This window comes from Saccopteryx leptura, chromosome 6 (genome assembly GCF_036850995.1).
Source record: "Saccopteryx leptura isolate mSacLep1 chromosome 6, mSacLep1_pri_phased_curated, whole genome shotgun sequence".
Taxonomy (NCBI): domain Eukaryota; kingdom Metazoa; phylum Chordata; class Mammalia; order Chiroptera; family Emballonuridae; genus Saccopteryx; species Saccopteryx leptura.
In genome coordinates this window covers 75,145,421-75,164,660 of record NC_089508.1, presented here as the reverse complement: position 1 = coordinate 75,164,660, position 19,240 = coordinate 75,145,421, and the positions used below count along the sequence as shown (strand labels likewise).

General features: G+C 48.4%; 2 protein-coding genes across 6 annotated transcripts in view; one reads left to right on the top strand and one right to left on the bottom strand.

Moving 5' to 3' along the window:
- Window positions 1-942: 942 nt before the first annotated feature.
- Window positions 943-16,058, bottom strand: DUOXA1 (dual oxidase maturation factor 1). 3 transcript variants are annotated; one of them, XM_066344052.1, is made up of 8 exons: window positions 15,985-16,058; window positions 15,596-15,775; window positions 4,045-4,221; window positions 3,574-3,736; window positions 2,831-2,965; window positions 2,363-2,576; window positions 1,898-2,115; window positions 943-1,221 (listed from the first exon to the last, which is right to left on the bottom strand). In XM_066344052.1, the coding sequence occupies exons 3-8, from the start codon at window positions 4,189-4,191 to the stop codon at window positions 977-979; spliced, it is 1,122 nt and encodes a 373-aa protein (XP_066200149.1). In that variant the 5' UTR covers window positions 4,192-4,221; window positions 15,596-15,775; window positions 15,985-16,058; the 3' UTR covers window positions 943-976. The 3 variants fall into 3 exon arrangements, with proteins under 3 accessions (XP_066200149.1, XP_066200147.1, XP_066200150.1); XM_066344050.1 differs by lacking the exon at window positions 15,985-16,058 and having other exon boundaries at window positions 15,596-15,978; XM_066344053.1 differs by lacking the exon at window positions 15,985-16,058 and having other exon boundaries at window positions 3,679-3,736; window positions 15,596-15,978.
- Window positions 16,059-16,136: 78 nt separating this feature from the next.
- Window positions 16,137-19,240, top strand: part of DUOX1 (dual oxidase 1) — a 34,889-nt gene continuing 31,785 nt past the window's right edge. For 2 of the 3 annotated variants that reach the window (XM_066343561.1, XM_066343559.1), the window contains exons 1-2: window positions 16,142-16,242; window positions 18,193-18,283. In XM_066343561.1, coding sequence (XP_066199658.1) covers window positions 18,226-18,283 — 58 coding nt within the window. In that variant the 5' untranslated portion in view covers window positions 16,142-16,242; window positions 18,193-18,225. Of the gene's footprint in view, window positions 16,257-18,192; window positions 18,284-19,240 lie in introns of all 3 variants that reach the window. The other variant, XM_066343560.1, reaches the window with a different exon arrangement.

The window sequence follows — 19,240 nt, the reverse complement described above, 5'->3', positions numbered from 1 at the left end:
GAACTTCGGGAGGCTGGAAGCAGCCGTAGAACGTTCTCTTTCTCTATCTTGCCAAGAACCCGTCTTTTCTCCGCCTGGAAATTCGAAGTAACCCAGAAAAGCTCTGGGAGGGGAGCGCCCTCTAGTGAGCCCAGAGGGGAACTGACAGGAGCCAGCATCCAAGCGACCCCTGGTGGATGGTAGGGCGCAGTGACCAGGAAGCTCACCCTCCCACTGATCCACCCATGGGATTCCCAACCTGGCCCAGCAAAGTGAGCTATGAGGGAATGGCGTTTTGGAGTTTATTCACTAAGTCCAGTTTATTCACTCTGGAATAGTGTCTGAGGTCCAAGGTAGATGTCAGCAAGGCATAAAAATGTAAATCCTGGAATTTTTTTTTAGGTCCTTGGCAAGTCCTACAATTTTATTTGGCAAATTTGAAAACTGAAGCTCAAAGAGAATGTGGCACAGTTGGTTAATATTAGACCTGGGGTGAGAAGTTTGGTGTCCTTTTTTCTCTCAGTGTTCTTTTTCATTGTATCAAGTAGTCACATAAGCTGGGGGAAGTGAAAAAAGAATAAAGGGGACCCAGGAAGAAGGAAAACAAGAGGTGTACAGGGATAAGGAGGACCACAGAATCACACTGTAAGCACACTCAGCTCGCATCATTATGTGGGTGAAGCTGGGTTGCAATAAACGGAACCTTGAAGATTCAAAACATTAAAAAAAAAAGGCAGGGTTGCTGTGTGGAAACATCTGGCCTTAACATGTGACAAGTTTTATTGGCAGTCCCAATCTGTTCAACACCTTAGGTCTTTTGATTTGCTTTGTTTTGTTTTAATATTGATAGGTAGAAAGTCCTTTTTCTATTCCACCTACTGTCTGGGGCTGGAGGGCTGATACAACCCATCCTGTGGGCAGTTCTGGTGGTTTTGTGGGGTTCAAAGGAGGTCCGGAGTCAGATTGGGAGTCTGGGTAGCCAGCAGGGAGAGGAACTTCACAGGGCACTGTCAGGCACTCTGGGGTGCTCCTGCTTACTGCATGCCTCCGACAGAGGAATGTCCTGGGGCTCAGGACTTTTATCTGTGGGCTGGTAGTGGGGGCTCAGGAGGCCCCCTTCCTCAGGAGTCCACTCCAGCCCACGGTTCTCCCCCACACCCTGATTGAAGAAAGCCTTCAGTCTGTGGGGTTGCATCCTGTGGGCCACCACCATGGCCAGGCCCAGCAGCACACAAAGCAGTCCTGGGAATGAGGCAATAGGTGTCTCGCTTAGTGATGTGACACACTGCCAAGGACATTTTCTCCTAAGAGCATCAGAGCAACTCTAAGGGAGACCTGGCATTCCTGCTTCCAGGCAACTTGGGCTCAGGGAGGTGGTTCTGAGTTTTGGGCTTTTACGCCCAAGGCTGTTTTAATTACATCCCAGGAGAGAGAGAGAGAGAGAGAGAGAGAGAGAGAGAGAACCTGAAAACAGGAAAATCCTGAGGGAAGGGCAAGACACAAAAGAGGAGGCATGGGAAAGGGCATGAGGACACATGCAATGGGACAGGAGACATTGAAACTGCAGGACACTTTAAGGGTATGTGAGGAGGGACAGAGAAGTGTTCTAGGAATGGGGGACACAGAGAAGAGTGTTTGGGGGAAGTGAGAGGGGACATGAGATTGGAAGATGGGGGGAAGAGTTGGGTGAAGAGAGAGTCAGGGGCTGAGGGCCATGGCAGAGAAAGAAGACACGGGGAGTAAGCACATACATGGAGAGACAGGAGTAGAACTGGGGAGAGAACACCCAGAGCCGAGGGATAGAAGAGGAATGGAGCTTTAAAGAAAGGAAAGGTATCCTGGCCCCCAGACCCTCAACCTCACCAACATGATGGTCCCTGGCCCCGAGCTCTTCAGTGCCCGTCTTCGTGAGCCTCACCTGTGGTCAGCGTGATCCAGAAGGCAGGCCCGTGGTGAATGTACAGCGTAGCAGTGCCCAGGCGCAGAGGACAAAGTGGGGCGAGTGACGTAGCCATGGAGAAGAAGAGTAGTCCCAACAGCTGGAAGATGCCCGTGGCCAGCAGCATGTGGCCACCGTAGAGCAGCACAGGCATGAACAGCATCACGTTGGCCAGCAGCCAGCAGAGGAATGCCACCCTGGAGAGCCAGGACCCAGTGAAGGCTGGCTTAGGCACCTCTATCTGGAGGGGCCCAGGTGGAGATTTGGGGTACCCAAGGATACCCCAAAGATTTGATGTAGGGTTTTCTGCCTTGGGCTTCCCAACTGAGTACAGTGGTGACTGGCAGCAGCCTGTCCCACAGGGATCTCCACACGAGTGGAGGAGAGATGGCTAGAAACCCTGGTCCTGGGTCTAGGCTAACAGGGCCTCCATCCCAACCTCACCACAGAATGGCCGAAGTATAGTGTCCCGCCAGGCGGTACTGGCCATGCAGGCCGCAAGGGCTGGTTGGGGTGAACTTCTCAGCCAGGTAGAGCACGGGGTCTGGCAGCCCCTTCTTCAGCGCACTTTCATACTCCTCAGCATAGTTCTCCCCTAAGCGCCAGGTGAACTTCTCGTTATAATTGATGGTCTCATCCAGCTGCTGCACTGGGGTCCCTGGGAAATGGGGCAGCTGTGCTTAGCAGGGGTCCAAGGGTCAAAGTGGGGCATTTGCCTGGGTAAAGGGCTCACACAATAGGCAGAAGGACAGGAGCTGGTCTCAATGAAGAGAAGGCAGCTTCTAAAGCCTAGGAATTTCCACTCCTACCACCCCCCTTTCCTGTAGCTCTTTAGAGCTACTAGATCCAAACTAGATCCAAAAACAAAGAGCAGAGCTTTCCCCTCCCTCACTGGTTAGAACCCTTGCTCACCTGTGAGTGTGATGTTGACTCCTCCCAGCCCAACCTGGAGCCCAATGTTAGCGCTGATCCACTGGGAACTGAAGGCCTTGTATGATGTATTGGTGTTGACCTGGCCCACAGACCACTCCGAACTGAAATTCACAGCTGGGGTTGGGGAGTTGAACATACAGAAACTCAGGGAGTTTGGGGCATTGCTGAGTTAGAATCAGAGAGAGAGAGAGAGAGAGAGAGAGAGAGAGAGAGCTACAAGGGGACCGTGTCTGTTTTGCTCGTAATTGTATATCCATTAACTGGCCTAGGGTCTGGCTCATGGTTGGTTTGCCAACAATGTGTGGGTTGAATAAATAAGTCAGAATCCAAGATTTCCCTTGCTCATCTCATAATCCTCTTATCCCTTCCCTCCTTTCCTCTCCCCATTTAAGGAGAGCTACTCAAGCAGGCGTGTGGGTGGGCATTAATGTAATAAAACATGCTGGGCAAACAGAGCTTCAATTTAGAGATTATCCATCTCTCCTATTTGCCTAATTCTCAAAGCAAAACAAGTAGCCCTCCCCAATTTCCTCCCTCTAGTCTCCAAAGGCCCTTCCCCCAAAGACATTCATTTTGACCGGCTGCCCTCTGAAAAAAGATGTTAGGAAGGTTGGAGAGATGCATCAGGATGGTTTCCCAGGGCCTGCACCCCTCGGGTGAGGAGAAAAGTGAGGAGGAAGGCCACAAGGAGGGAGGCATGCAGGCAGGGTCTGGAAGCCCACCTGAGGAAGAAGCTTCTCTGGGGAAAGAAGGAGAATCCAGACGGGCTGCTGAGGGAACCAGACGGGACAGAGGCACTGCCCAGGGCAGCTGTGCTTCACACTCACCTAGGGTCACAGCCCCGATGAATAAGCTGGTCACCACCCGCAGCAGCCAGAACAGCCTCTGAGCCACAACAGGGTCATGGGTTTAGGAACAAACACCCTCCCTCCAAGTCCATCCTTCCTCTTTCCAGACTTGGGGTCACTCGGTCAATTGAGATCAGAGTGCCCGGCGTACAACGGGTACTCAATAAATATGTGGAATCAGTAAGTGGGGGAGCTTTCTGCTGGTGGGTGGGGTGTTGCTTTCTCAAGACTGGAGCCTCTTTCCTGAGTCTGGCTGTAGTAAGAAAGTATGCCCCCCCCCACCCCCAACCTCAAGGCCAAGATCTCTCTGGGATGGGAATCTCTGGGGCTGGGTTCATTTCTTACCATTTTGCCCCGAATGCCGGGCAGGATGATGATGAAAGTGACAAGTGCAGTCAAAAAGATGGTGATGATGATGGCCAAGGTGGTGTCCATTGGGAAGGTTGGCTTGGGGCCAGCATAGAAGGGGAATGTGTGTCCAGAAGCAGCCATTGTGGTGGGGTTGTGCAGGGGAGGCAGAGACTGTACAACAACAATGGACGTTTATTGAATGACCTCTGTGCCAGCCTCGGTCCCTTGTGCTGGGGATACAGCCGGGAAGAGACCAGATCAGACCCCTCTTCTCTGGGTCTCCCAAACTCCACTGTTACTGCCATTCCTGTGCCCCCAACCACCCACCTCCCCATGCTGTTGCTGTGAGAGAATGAGGGTCCTGGTGACCAGTCTCTGTGGCCCATGCTCCCTTCCTAACCCCCAGGTCCCCCAAATCAGTGCCACCACTACCTTCTAAGCTTCTCTGCTTCCTCTGGGATTATCTTAAAAAATAAAATTCTTTTCTTTTTTTTTTCTTTCTTTTTTAAAATCTCCCTTAGGCCTCCAGCACAAGCAGACAGATTGCAGAGCATAAAAAGAGCTATATTTACTATCAAGTGAAAGCACAAGGCTGAAAGATGGTACAGATGACAAAAAGAGACCCAGCTTCCCTAAAAAGCTCTTTGCTCTTACCAACTACACAAAGCAGTGCAGAGGAGCTTTGAAACACTCAGCCGACAAACAAGTTCTTTCCTACAAACCCCTAGACACTGAGGGAGGGAATGAGTTCCTGGGGTCACTAACCTGGGTTTGTCCCAGATGAGGCAAAGGGGTCTGGGGGATGGGTGGGGGAGGGGCCGCCATCACTGGGCTGAGAGCACTTGAATCAGACTTGGTCTGGTGAGGTGGGAGGCACATGGCCCAAGGTGTCACTTCTTGGCTCCCCTGAGCTCTTTCTTCACTCTCTTACTTAACCCCTCTGAGCTTCACACAACTCCGGCACTGGTCCCTCTTCTTGCTCAGCCTGGACCTAACCTCACTTATCTGCATCCTTCCTAGTATAGTCCAAATCCCCCCTCACTCTGCATGAGCTCACACTGTTACGTGCCCTGGAACACTGGGGCCTGGGCAAAGCTTGCCACTCGCCTTTAACTGCAGAGGATGCTAGGACTGGGGATGACTGTCCTCCAAGCTAGAGCCCTCGGCTGACCAGGAAACTGAGCTTGCAGGCTCCACTAGGCAAGGACAAACTTGATTTCTCACCTTCCTACCTGCCACACACCCTGTGACCTCACGTGGCTGCATACTTCTGTCCTCACATGGCTATATCCTTCTGACCTCAGGTAAGGCTAGACCTCAGCCCTACGCCTGAGTCAGAAAGGAGGGGGGGCAGCTTGGGTTCCAAGGAGGCCACCCCAGGGCCAGAGCCAGAGCTCACCTGAGCCCCACTTCCGGGACCCCAGGACACCCTGGGGCTATGCTGGCCAGGACACTGTTCCCAGGAGCAGGATGGTCACTGTCTAGGCAGCCAGGGGTCCCAGGAAGGGGGTGGGGCTCATCTCAGGAACATGCAGAGAATGCTGCTTGGGCCCCAGGCCTTGTGTTTAAGGACACAAGGAAGCCTGTGATGTGGGCCAGGTGCCAAGGGAGATGCCTACCATGCCCTACTAACTTTGGCTACAAGTTTTTGTTATTTATTGATTTTAGAGAAAGAGAGAAGGGGATAAATGTTAATTTGTTGTTCCACTTGTTTATACCTTCATTGGTTGATTCTTGTATGTGCCCTGACTGAGGATTCAACCTGGAACCCTAGCATATGGGAACAACACTCTAACCAGCTGAGCTACCCAGTTAGGGCTGCAAGTTTTAAATTATGGTTTGTTTTCATTGCGTGAGGCCAAGCTCCCTCCTCAGCTACTTATCTCAGAAGTTGGAAAAACACAACAAAAATATTCAACCTAAAATATCCACATCTACTTTCTTGTCATGACATTGCCTCAGGCCTGTCCTTTCACTCTCCTCAGATAGGAGACATCTGATAGTTGAGGGTCTGAACAGAGAGAGAGATAAGGACCAGCACACTGGCCATCACATCCCCCTGCATGTGGTCGGGAGGTTATGAACAAAAACTTCAGGTGTCAACAAGCCACTAACACATGCCATGGGGGAGGTCTCTGCTCAGCACCCTCTACCATCCCCACCCTCACGCCACCATCCCAGTTCCTTCCAAAGACAGCAGAACCAGCTGCCACCAGGTGGGAGGAAAGTACCCAGCACCAGCCCTCACCCCAAGCCAGTCTCTGGAAAGAGGCAAGGCCCCATCCCATCTCCACAAACTCAAAACCCAGGGGGACTGCCTCCGCAGAGAGGTGCCCGGCTCAGAGGGTGGTCTCTCTGCTCCTGTGGGGACCATGAGCAGAGCTAGACCCTGGTTTGAAGGGTGTGTTCCAGCAGCTCACTGACTTTCTGAAGGAAGCCTCGGTGCAGAGAGTATGTGATTGAGAAGATGCCCAGCTTTGAGAACTACACTCATTAGGCCATCGTGCGGGTGAGTGGGGTGATGGCCTCAACATCCACTCTGCCAACGGGCCAGTGCCCACCACGAGCACTCTGCTCTCTGTACAGAGACTCCCAAAGCTTGATGTCCTACAAACTCTCCAAGGTGTGGCAGCCTTCTTGTTATCAGCTAATTCCATTGTCATTGGGAATTTCACGCAGGAAAACTAGGTGATGTCACAAACCCACTCATAATATCTCAGAACAAGGCTGTACTTGATCCAAAACTTATGCCCCGCCTCCCAGCAAGGATGCTGGTGTCCTTCCACATTTAATAATTCTTTGCAGAGGACAAAACACAGGGGCAGAATTTGGGGCTCAGACATGGTGCTGTTGTTATAATTGGTTCAAGGCTGTGAGATTCAATTCACTGCCAGATGCCTCCTCCCCCGGGGCCCCACTCTTGCTCCAGGTTCCCCAAGGACCCCCACACTTCCACATCCTTACCCAGGCTTGAGATATACAAGTTTCTATCAGAGCTTCAGAAAAGCCAGCCACCCCGGTGTGCACTCCCCCCCCCCCCACAGTAAAGGGTGAAGTGCCCTGGTGGGCACAAATGTCACGGAGGGTGGGAGGTTACAGTTCCATCCACACCCAGAGCAGTGATCCCTCCCCACTCACTACTTGGTCTCTGGGTTGCCCCAGCCCTTCAGCACCTGGACAGCACCCACAGCACGTAACTGAACTTCCCTGAAGCAGCTGCAGAGATGACACAGTGCTGACCCTCCGGTGACAGACAGCCCAAGGGCATCTGCTCAGGAACGCAAGTGGTCAAGAGCCCAGGCTGTGGAGCCCAGCCCCACTGCCACCACTGTGCCACCGTGTCCAGTTACTCAGCATCTCTGCACGTCCCCTTCCCTGGCTGTACATTATGACAGCTAAGTTAATGTGGGAAATGCTCTGAATGCTGTCCTGTGGCTTGGAAAAGAGCTTTGTTATGTCACCAACATCCCACATACACCATATGGGTCACCCACAGACTAAATATCTGAGAAGAACCGTTCTCTCCAATTTCTGCAATGAAGGTATAGGTAATTCTGACTCTGAGACCCCCACCCCCCATTGCCTCAAAGATGGAGGGGCATTTGGTCCCCACCATGATTGGACCTGTTCCTCCTAAGCCAAGGTGAGGGTCCAGATCCTTGTCCAGCATGAGGCATCCTGAAATCAGAGGCACTGTTAACCTGGTCATCACCATATGGGTTGTGCCAGCTGTGTCCTCGCTGGCATGGTTCCTTCACCCCCAGCATTGAGCAGGTTTGGGTGCAGGGACCTGGGTGGCTGGGGGCCCCAGAGCTGCTCCACCTCTGCAGGAGCACCTTGAAGCTCCACCCACAGCCACCTCCTTCTCTATCTCCAGGACACGATTGTCAACCTCAATTACTCAGTTTGAGGACACAAGACTCAAATGGGGAAGTGGTCTCAAATTCTACTTTCGACCCTAGGATATGAACTTCCTCTAAAACAAGAAAGAACCCATCAGAAAAAGCACAATTAGTGTCAGTCATTTTTCTCACCACACATATTCCTATAGGAAATCCTTTCAGCAATGTGGGGAAAGACTTCCACTTTACCAAAGAAACATTAGGCCTCTGAGGGTCCAGTAACCCTCGAGACCACCAGAGAGCAGCAGAGCCAAGGAGAGACCCCTCAGACCATGGTCCCTCTGCCCTGCTGAACTGAGGCTGGCCCAGGTGCCCTCAACCCACACTGGCCGCCCCGACCCCTCCCACCCCTAGAATTCTTTGCCTTCTCTATGGCAGACCCAGGTCAGTGACCCCCAGGAACTCACTCCTTTCCAGAGTGCCCACCCTCAGTGTCCCAGGATTTGGGGGTCTCTAAAGCCCTCTTATCAGACTAGAGAGTCTTTTAGGATCTCTATGGAAACAGAATCAGCCCACACCAGCATAAGCAGAACATAAAAAGAGCTATATTTACAATCAAGTGAAAGTATAAGAGATAAAGATGTCACAGATTACAACAAGATTGGCTCTCCTCCTCAGTCCCCAAAGGAACAGAGGCTAGACAGCTCTACTAAGTATGTAATCCAAATACATCATCAGAGAGATGATTCCACAACTGGCACTGCCCACACTGGTCTGTCCAGCTTTCTCAAATGCTTGGCTTCTGCTCTGGAGACTCCAGAACAACTGAGCTGAATTTAGCTCACTTCAATAAGCACTGAAGGAGGGGCCAGATGTCCTACTGCACACATCATCAACCATAGCCTTCCTCCTTGACTTTAATTCCCAGGCCTCATTTCAGCTCAAACACTGGCTTAGCTCTTCTCTGCTTGTCTTCTGATCTCAGAGCTAGAATGACTCTAGCTTGTCCCTTTGCAGACGGGATATTGGGAAATGGCATCAGAACTTACTGTGTTTTGTTAGATCCAGACAGAATGGGTTATAAGGCATGTTATTGTGTGTACCAGAAAGAAAGAAAGAAAGAAAGAAAGAAAGAAAGAAAGAAAGAAAGAAAGAAAGAAAGAAAGAAAGAAAGAAAGAAAGAAAGAAAGAAAGAAAGAGAAAGAAGGAAGGAAGGAAGGAAGGAAGGAAGGAAGGAAGGAAGGAAGGAAGGAAGGAAGGAAGGAAGGAAGGAAGGAAGGAGGAAAGAAAGAAAGAAAGAAATAAAGAAAGAAAGAAAGAAAGAGAAGGAAGGAAGGAAGGAAGGAAGGAAGGGAGAGGAAAGGAGAGAGGGAGGGAACAGGAAGGGAAAGAGAGAGGAAGGAAGGAACTATAAAATAAATTATGACATCCATTGTTGGTTATATATATATATATCTCAATTTCAGTGATGTCAAAATGTGAGGGAAAAGTGCATCTTACTACCTGAGCTGTGGTGGCACAGTGGATAAAGTGTTGATCTGGAATGTTGAGGTTGTTGGTTTGAAATCCTGGGCTTGCCTGGTCAAGGCACATATGGGAGTTGATGCTTCCTGCTCCCCCAACATCTCTAAAATGAATTAAAAAAAATAATTTTGCCTGACCTGTGGTGGCGCAGTGGATAAAGCATCGACCTGGAAATGCTGAGGTCGCTGGTTTGAAATCCTGGGCATGCCTGGTCAAGGTACATATGGGAGTTGATGCTTCCAGCTCCTCCCCCCTTCTCTCTCTCTGTCTCTCTCTCCTCTCTCTCCCTCTTTGTCTCTCTCTCTCCCTCTCTCTCTCCTCTCTAAAAATGAATAAATAAAAAAAAATAATTTTAAAAAAGTGAATCTTACAATTAATGGTCCCAACTCTGCTCATTTCCCTGAATGTGATCTATACTGGGACCTTGGTTTGCCCAGGAGGCTTCATGCTTTGTAGTCTGACAAGATAGTGTCTTGTTAAGTGACAGCTTCTGTGTTAAGTAGCTCTTGCAAGTTACTGGACTTCTACAGAGAGTTGTTTTTTTTTTTTAATGAGGATGATAATGTTTATCTCACAGGGTCACTGTGAGTATAAACTGAGACTGTGTATGTAAAGTGCTAAGAATCCTGGAACAGAATAATATTAATAAATGGAAGCTACAAGATTGGAAAGGAGGGAGCATTTTATCTCCAATCCTTCTTGGAAAAAGAGGGGCTGGAATCAGTCCTAGGTCTTAGTGAGAGAGACAGAGAGAGGGACAGACAGACAGGAAGGGAGAGAGATAATAAGCATCAATTATTTGTTGCAGTACCTTAGTTGTTCATTGATTGCTTTCTCATATGTGCCTTGGCTGGGGGGCTCTAGCTGAGCCAGTGACCCCTTGCTCAAGCCAGTGACCTTAGGCTTCAAGCCAGCGACCTTTGGGTTCAAGCTGGCGACCTTGGGGTTTTGAGCCTGGGTCCTCCGCATCCCAGGCTGACACTATCCACTGTGCCACCACCTGGTCAGGCTGGTTCCAGTTCTTCAGCAACTAATTTAACATTAGGAAGGCAAATAACAGTTTCCTGGTCCTTGGTTTCCTTACATGCAATTAGATATGATGATCTATCTGCATGTCCCTTCTAGTTCTAAATACTGTGATTCTCCTGCAAAACGTGGTAGCTCCCAACCTTCCCCTCTCCTAGTCTGGCTGTCTCCTTGTGCTCTCTTTGGGGTAGCACGATATCAGGCAGAGAGACAGACAGTTTTAACTTTTAATCCTGTCTTTTGGGCAAGTCATATAACCTCTGTGTTCCAGTTTTAACATAAAATTTTGCTTTGTTTGTTTGTTTGTTTGTTTGTTAAGTTCTCCCATCCTAGCTCTGCTGGAGCCATCTCTGCTGGCTGCTTCTATCAAGGATATGCTTACATGTCTCTCATCTTAAGAACACAGGAAAAAAGGACTCTCTCCCTGAACCTTCTGGGTCCCCGCCAGCTAGCATCTTATCACATTCTCTCCCTTTTACAGCCAGGTTTTTTTTTTGTTTTGTTTTTTTTTTTTTTTTTTTTTTGGAAGAATAGCCCATGTTGGTGTTTCCACTGCCTTATCTTCTCAAAACATTGCAGTCTAGCCTCTCCCCATCCCCAACTTCTCCATTAGGTCACCAAGTGTAAATCCAAAGTGAAGTTTTCACTTTTCATCCTTCCTGACCTCTCTGTAGTATTCGACACTGTGAACCAGTCCCTCTTTCTTCAAAGATTTCCTCCTAGGACCTCCATGGAACCGAGTTCTTCTGGGTCTCCTTGGCTTTCTCTTTTGTGCCTCCCTTGCTAGTTCTTTCTCTTCTTCAAATGCTTATGCTCTCCAGGATTCTGTCTTCATTCTCTTATTTTAGCACTCTTCCTGATTCCCTGGGCAAGCTCATCCATTCACATAGCTTATGCTTCTCAAATCTATGTCTCTAGACTTCCTATCTGGGCTCCAAACACAAAGGATTGATTACCCCATGGGCATTTTCAATTGGATGCTCCATGGATGCCTCACATTTAACAGGTCCAAAACTGAATTCATTGTCTCTATTTTTTATTTTCTTTTCCTTTCTTTTGTCTCTCATCACTACCCCCCAGAGACCTGGAACATCTTACTTTATGACAAAGACAGAGAGAGAGAGAGAGAGAGAGAGAGAGACAGACAGACAGACAGACAGACAGGAAGGGAAAAAGATGAGAAGCATCAATCCTTCATTGAAGCTCCTTAGTTGTTCATTGATTGCTTTCTCATCAGTGCCTTGACTGGGAAGGGGGCTCCAGCAGAGTTAGTGACCCCTTGCTCAAGTCAGGGGCTTTGGGTTCAAGCCAGTGACCTAGGGCTCAAGCCAGCGACCATTGGGTTCAAGCCAGCAACCATGGGGTTCATGTCTTTGATCTCATGCTCAAGCCAGAGACCCTGTGCTCAAGCTGGAGAGCCTGCACTCAAGTCTGCAACCTTGGGGTTTTGAACCTGAGTCCTCTGCATCCCAGTCTGATGCTCTATCCACTCCACCACCACCTGGTCAGGCACATTTTACTTCTTAAATAGTTATTGAACCCATTCATGCATTTTCTTCCTTACTGCCTCTGCCCTAATATTTCAACCTCATCCTGTCTTGCCTGGTATCAGAACAATTTTTCTAGTAAGCAAATAAAATTATTATTTTTTTCTTTTTGCTCTGGGTAAAACCTAATCTTTTCACCATTACATAGAAAGCCCTTTATGGTCTGGTCCTACCTACCCTTCCATCTCCATCTTTTACCCAGTTTAGATTAGCCTGTAGGTTATAGCCACACTGAACTACTGGTCTCTCACTAAATCTTATGTGCTCTTAAGGCTTAATGCCTTTATATATGCTATTTCCTCTGCCTGAAATGCTCTTACCTTCTTGGCAAACTCCTTTTCACATTCAAGTCTTGGCTTGTGTTAACTCCTCTGTGAAGTTTCCTTTGATGCCATCAGGCCTATGTGACTGTTTCTACCTCTCATGTCCTGACTGCATTTTGAACATACCTCCATGTTCCCCATAATTACCTTATAGTCTAATTGGTTTGAACATTTCTTTCCCCTTTAGCTTCTAATCTCTTAAGGGCAGGAAACTGTTGTTTCCATCTTTGCATCTCCTGCACATAGTATATACTAATCAGTCTGTGGAGCAAATGAATTAATATATCAATGGGTTCCTCTCCATGCAGGTAGCACCTTCTATTTGGAACTTAAGAAGGAGCTATGCTCCCTCACTGCCTTATGTTAGACTCATTCAACATTAATTTGAGTTATCATCAATATAGGGTTAAGGACTGGGTAGGAAGCGATTTGACCAACCCTGCCAATTTCTAATGCTTTCACAAAATTTTCAGAAAGCCTCTTCCAATAGTTGGATTCTTCAAAGCATGAATCTTCATGTTTAATTGAATCGGAAACATACTCTAGCTGAAGATGAGTAAGGAAGAATTTGTGGATTTAATTATTTTTTAAAACATGTGATAGTGCCTGACCAGGCGGTGGCGCAGTGGATAGAGCATCGGACTGAGATGTGGAGGACCCAGGTTTGAGACCCCGAGGTCGCCACCTTGAGCGCGGGCTCATCTGGTTTAAGCAAGGCTCATCAGCTTGAGCCCGGTTGCTGGCTCGAGCAAGTGGTCACTTGGTCTGCTGTAGACCTCCAGTCAAGGCACATATGAGAAAGCAATTAGTGAACAACTAGAGAGCCGCAACGAGGGGCTGATGTTTCTCATTTCTCTCCCTTCCTGTCTGTCTGTCCCTATCTGTCCCTCTCTCTGTCTCTGCCACAAAAAATAAAATAAAATAAAATATGTGATAGTGATATTTATTTTAAAGCAGATGCTTATTGGCCTAAGAATTTTTAATTTATAACACCTATATTAAAGTCATTACAATTTTGATGGGAGGCTATATTTTTTAGAAAAGGCTGTAAAATGTAGAATATCTTGGTTAGTAAGATAAGAAGATAAAGCAAGTTTGCCAATAGTAAGAATACATATTACATTCTGGAACTTCAAAAACAAATATTTGCAATATAAGCAAATAATAATAGTGCAATGTATTTTGGTCAGGGTCACATATTAGCATTATTCCTGCATTTATTTGAAAGGAAAGATATAAAATATTTACAAGAATGGTTCACCTTTATGAGCACAATGCTTTAAAGAAACGTTAACAAAAGGGTTTCCATTTCTTAAGTACAGAATAACAATGTTAACTTATTTCCAAGTCTCCAAAATATTTATTAAAGAGGACTAAAGCAAAAAGACAGTTGGTGAATAGAATTTGCTTTGATTAATTTCTTCTTGTTCAATTTAATTAATTAGCTCTTTCTTAATCAACATTGCCTAGTTTAAAGTTAATTTTTCATGACCCTGATCTTAATTTGATTTTAATAATTAAGGTAACAGGCCTCCTTCATGAAGATGTGGGACTAAAATGAAAAGTGCCCACATCCAGCAATCCTGCTTTTTTTTTAATGAAGCTTAATTTCTCTCAGGAACACCTTCCTCCCTGGTTTGCCAAGGAGGGTCTGACAGTAGAATTTCTTCCAATCTAATGAAAGTCTCATATCAGTTTTCACTTTACTCCTTTCTCTGTGAGCTTGCCACCATAATTGGTATATATACACAATGTATATTGATATTAATAAGCACAAGGTACAAACAGACATACATCTACAAGTTTATATAAACGGAAATAGAGGCACAAGAAGGAAGGAGTCCTCAGTGACATAGACATCTAGAGACAAAAACCCTACATCAGAGGCCCTTGTGACAAAACTGGGGTGCTTTCTCACTGGGGCAGGCCAATCCTCACACTTTTGGGTCTTCCCTGACTTGGAGAGGTGAGGAACACCTTTTCCCTTTCTGAAGTCCCTTAAAACACTGGCGCATTTCTCATACTCAATTGTATTTCAGACAGTTATCCAATCCTACCTACCATAGGATGAAGTGGGGTCACCATGTATGCATGAGGGGCGAGAAGAAATAGTTCTAACCTTTAAGAAAATTCATCTAAGTACAAGCTACAGCCTTCAGCATCCAAAGTTCTTATGTGCTTTCTTATTGATCTGTGGCCTCTCTTATAGAAAGAGAGGCAGGAGTTTCTTCCTGAAGTCTCATGCCCACATCCCCCACCTCTGAAACCCATAATGTAAGGACTATTAATTCTCTCTACAAAGGGGGAGTGGGTCACATGCCTGGAGTGGCCAAAAGTATAGATTGCTGATAGACAGCTATTAGAATGTGATTGATGGTTTATCTTTCCGGTTAGGGTTGATCCCACTAAAAGTTTACAACTCTGGCTATCTCAGGAGACCCTGTAAAAAACTTCTACCTCACCTCTCCTCTTCAAGAACGTGTGTGGGCATGTGTAGTTGTGCTGTCTTAAAGGAAAAATTAAATGAAGAATCAGAACAAGAATTGAAAAGTAGGTAGAGGCAAGAATACCCAGTAAGCACTGAGGTAGGTAAGGATCCCAGCTGCTGAATCATACGATCCAGACTCCAGTTAACCCAGGATAAAGACTCAATGTTTGTAAGCCTGGTGGCGTTTATGGCCTCAGGAGGTTTTTCTTGTCTCCTCTTAGTTTCTTATCAAACTTTCCCCCTTTGAAGATATGATTTTAAACGGAGTGGACACAAGAAGTGCGCCCCTAGTGGCTGGGGCGAGGGAGGCACTCCAAAACCCACCCGGACCGCACCGACCCCAGCAACCACACCCCCGCCACTCACAGGGGACCTGGGTTCCTAACCTTCTCCACTTCCAAACAGTTCGTGAGTGGCAGCTCGCGCCACTGGCACCTCCTTGTGGAACCTCACACGCGGCGCTTTCGGGGGTGGAATCAGAGAGGGGACGCGAATCCAAACGTTCTGTCACCAAAGCGCGCGCCCTTTCACTCGGCGGGGCTCACTTCCATCCCTCACTCTTCTCATTTACTTAAACACCAGGCAATGACCGTAAAAACCGGTTCCCGGATACTTCTCTATCTCCTATTTTAAGTCACCCTTGACCTTCTCAGGCCGCACCCCAGGCTCCGCCGCGCGGCCCTACACCAGCCTGGCACTAAGAAGGGACGGGTGCCGATCCCCTCCGCAGCCATCCTTCAGATTCCTCCTTCTCCTTCCCCCGTAACCAGCACCCTAGGTAGCTCCAGCACAAACCTAACGCTGCAGTCCGGGATCGGCCGGGACGCCGGTGCCGTGAGACTTCCGAGATTTCACGGTGAACCTCCTGGGGACCGGCGGGCGTGTTTAGCACAGAACTCCAACAGGGTTTGAGGATAATGGGCTCCTTGCTTGGACGCCTGGCCAGGTCTTCAGGTGTTGACGGATCCTCCTGGTCTTAGAACCCAGAAACAATGGTATGGAGAGGATTTGGAGAGCGCATCTCGGCCACCCTGCACTCTCTCCATCTTCTTCCCTCTCCCAGCCCCAGAAGACCCGAAGAGGCAAACTTGCCCTTTCCGCCGTCCACGTGGCCGCACTAGCCTAGCTCTAGCCACGGACCGGACAATCCCTCCACTGAGCCCTGCGAGCACGTGGCGTCTCACCTTGCGAGCCCCGGTCCCCTCGGAGCACCTCGCGGGTTTAGGGAGCACTGTTTCTATCCCGCCCCACGCCGCCCCGCCCCGCCCCGCCCCGCGGTTGAACTGGGGCGCGCCGTCCCTTTTTCACCCTCCCCCCGCTCCGCCCGCCTGGGCGCAGAGCTGGAGAGGGAGCGGGACGAGAGCGCTCGTCGCGGGCGACTGGGGCCCAGCTTTGAGTCAAACAGGAGCCAAGCCGTAGTCCCTGTTCGGAGGACGCCGCAGGTCAGATCCCGGAGGTCAGATCCTGGAGGTCTCCCGGTCCACGGATCTGGGCGCTCGGGGAAGGGGTGGGAGGGGGTAAGGAGTTCCAGAGGCCTGGACATAGCAGAGTGCACTCCAGCTCCACCACGTTTTTCAGAGAGGCAGAATTCAGCCTGACCCTCCTGCACCACCGTTCTTAGCCGGAGGTTACAGTTGGCCCTGTTAGGGCCTATCCTCCACTCTGTCAAGGTTTTGAGAGCCTGGATGCTGGATCTGGAATGTTGGGTGGCCTGGTTTGCTTGGGCCTAGGCCCTAGGGGAATCTTTCTCGGTCTCCTCCTGGCACCAGTACATCATGACAGGGAGGGAATTTGGGGCTTTTAGGGAGCAGGCTTTCCTCTCCAGTCCTCCCTTGAAACCAAGCTGGAATTCCTAGGGCCTTGACTCATCTTTCTCCACCCCAGAGTTAGCACTCACTCTAGGACTTCCTGGCTGGAAAAGTTGGCATGTAGATTGAGGACTAAGCAGGCCTGTATTCTCTCCCTAGTTTCCCCACTGCCTGGGGCTTTACTGCCCTTTCCTGAGGTTGTGTCTTCCTTTCAAGGTTGTTGAGAAGTTATGGAACCAACGTTGCTGTGTAAATCACTATGGCTCCCCATCCACAAGGCATGGTTATTAAGCATGGCCATCTTCTCCTTCAGATTGTCCCCACAGCCTGGCCTGAAGACTCACTGCATGCTTTTTACCTGTTGAGTGTACACTGGCATCTGGGACCAGAGATCCAGAAGTCAGTGGTAGGGGGAAGGGGCAGGACATCCTAGATTAGGGAAGGACCACTGTGGCCACTTCAGTGTGGCCAGCCTTACAACTTCTATCATCCAGAGCCCTGCCCTTCACAAACTGTCAAAGTCCCACATTTGGACAGTCTCTGGGTTAGAGTTAATAGAACACTAAGCTCCTGGGTTATGACAGGGCCTACATTGTTTCATTTGTGTAATGGGAGATGGCAAGTGGGGGTGAGGTCACTCCTCTTGACTAGACAACCTGTCCAGGAGCCCTTAGGGTTTGGCTAGAGAAGAGTCTTTCCATGAGCTCCTAGCTTCTGACTAAATAGTTCCCCAGCTCCACTCCAATCCCAACCTTCACATTGCCTTTAGTAGGTCTTCACGCCTGACCTGTGGTGGCGCAGGGGATAAAACGTCAACCTGGAATGCTGAGGTCCCCAGTTCAAAATCCTGGGCTTGCCTGATCAAGCCACATACGAGAAGTAACTACTACAAGTAGATGCTTCCTGCTCCTCCCCCCCTTCTCTCTCTTCTCTCTCTAAAGTCAATAAATAAAATCTTTTTTTAAAAAATGAAGAAGAAAAAGAAGAAGGTCTTCACTGGCCTTGGGCATGTCTTGCGCCATTCAGAAGTCCCCACCTGAGTTCCCTGCTGCCTCTGTTTTCCTGTTATCCTTGGGTGGTTTATGGGCCTACAGAGAGAGAGAGCAAGAAGTCAACATCCTTTGAGTCAACTCAGAGGAGCCAAGCTCCAGCCTGCCTTCTCAATATCACATTACATAACACCTGCCACTTTTCAATCTCACATTTGATTCTGGCAACCACACTAGAAGGTAGACAGTTCAGACACGTTTACTCCCATAGCTGGAAGAGTAAACTAAGGTTCAAGCCAGGTAAGTGATCTAAGATCCTGGCCTCTAAGCAAGGCTTTGCCTAAGGTATACGCACTGTAGTAAGCTGGGTCAAAGCAAGCTTCTCCAATTAATCGTAGTGCAAGAAGGTAGGGATTTCTGCTTGCTTTGTTCATCACTTAATCTCCTTCTTGGGAAAAAGTGAGTCTCTCGCTCTTTGTTTACCCTCTGTGGGCTTGGCCAAACTCCATGCCTTGATTCACAGGGAACCGGAGAGGCACTGGCTTGACTGCTCAACGGCTGGGACTCATTCTTGCTATGCTCTGTCTTTTTCTAGGGTCTCCATTTTAAGGTCCTCTCCATTTTCATCATGGGCTTCCAGCTGGCTCTGGCATGGACACTTCTGATTGGGCCATGGATGCCCAGGGGTGAGTACAGATTGGAGGAGAACCATGGCTAGGAGCAGAGGAACCCAGCATCTTCTGGGCTTCCCCAAGGACAGAGCTGTATCCTATTCATCTCTATCTCGACTCTTCCCTAGCTAACACAGGAGGCTGCACATGGTAGGTGCTCATTTCCAGCTTGTTGACTAGATGGATGGGTAATGGAATGAACTACTTCCCCCAAAACAGAATTAGGAAGCTTTCAACTGCTGTATCAGCACTTCCTATTTCATTACTTATAGTCTGAGGATCCTTGTTCTCTCCCCTATCTTTTCTCTTTCTTCATTAAGACCCTTGACCTCAAATAGGAAAAGATTGATTAGACACAGAAGAAAGCAAAGGATCTTGGGATAAGATCGAACTGAAAGCTGACTTCCCCAAAGGAAATTACCAATGTTTTAAACAATATGATTTTTTAAAAATACACTCCACAAGAGTTTCATCTTGTTACCTCTGGCTTTGAACTGTCTCTTACTAGAATCTGAGGCCTTTCCCTGTAACCTGGGTCTCGGAGGAAAAAAGTGGGGCTTAAGGTGCTACAAGTTAGGTTAAAAAGAGCAAGTCCCTGATCATCAGGGGTAGGGAATGCAAGAACAGGGCACAAAGGAAATCTGAGAAATGATGCGCCCTGGCTGGAGCCCCAGGATGATGAGGCGGCACCTGCAGCTCTCCCTGTCAGGGCGGCTCACATTCGCGTTCCTTCCAGCCTTCTCTGTGCCTTGGCCTTAGATTTCCCTTTGTTCTTGCCTCTTATTCCCAAGAGGCATTCTCCCCACCCCTTGTTCTGTCACCAGTTCATCTTATTTTATTTATTTATTTATTCCTTTTTTTTTTTTAATTCTTTTTTTTGTTTTGTTTTTTTTTTGTGTTTTATTTTTATTTATTCATTTTAGAGAGGAGAGGGAGAGAGAGAGAGAGAGAGAGAGAGGAGAGAGAGAGAGA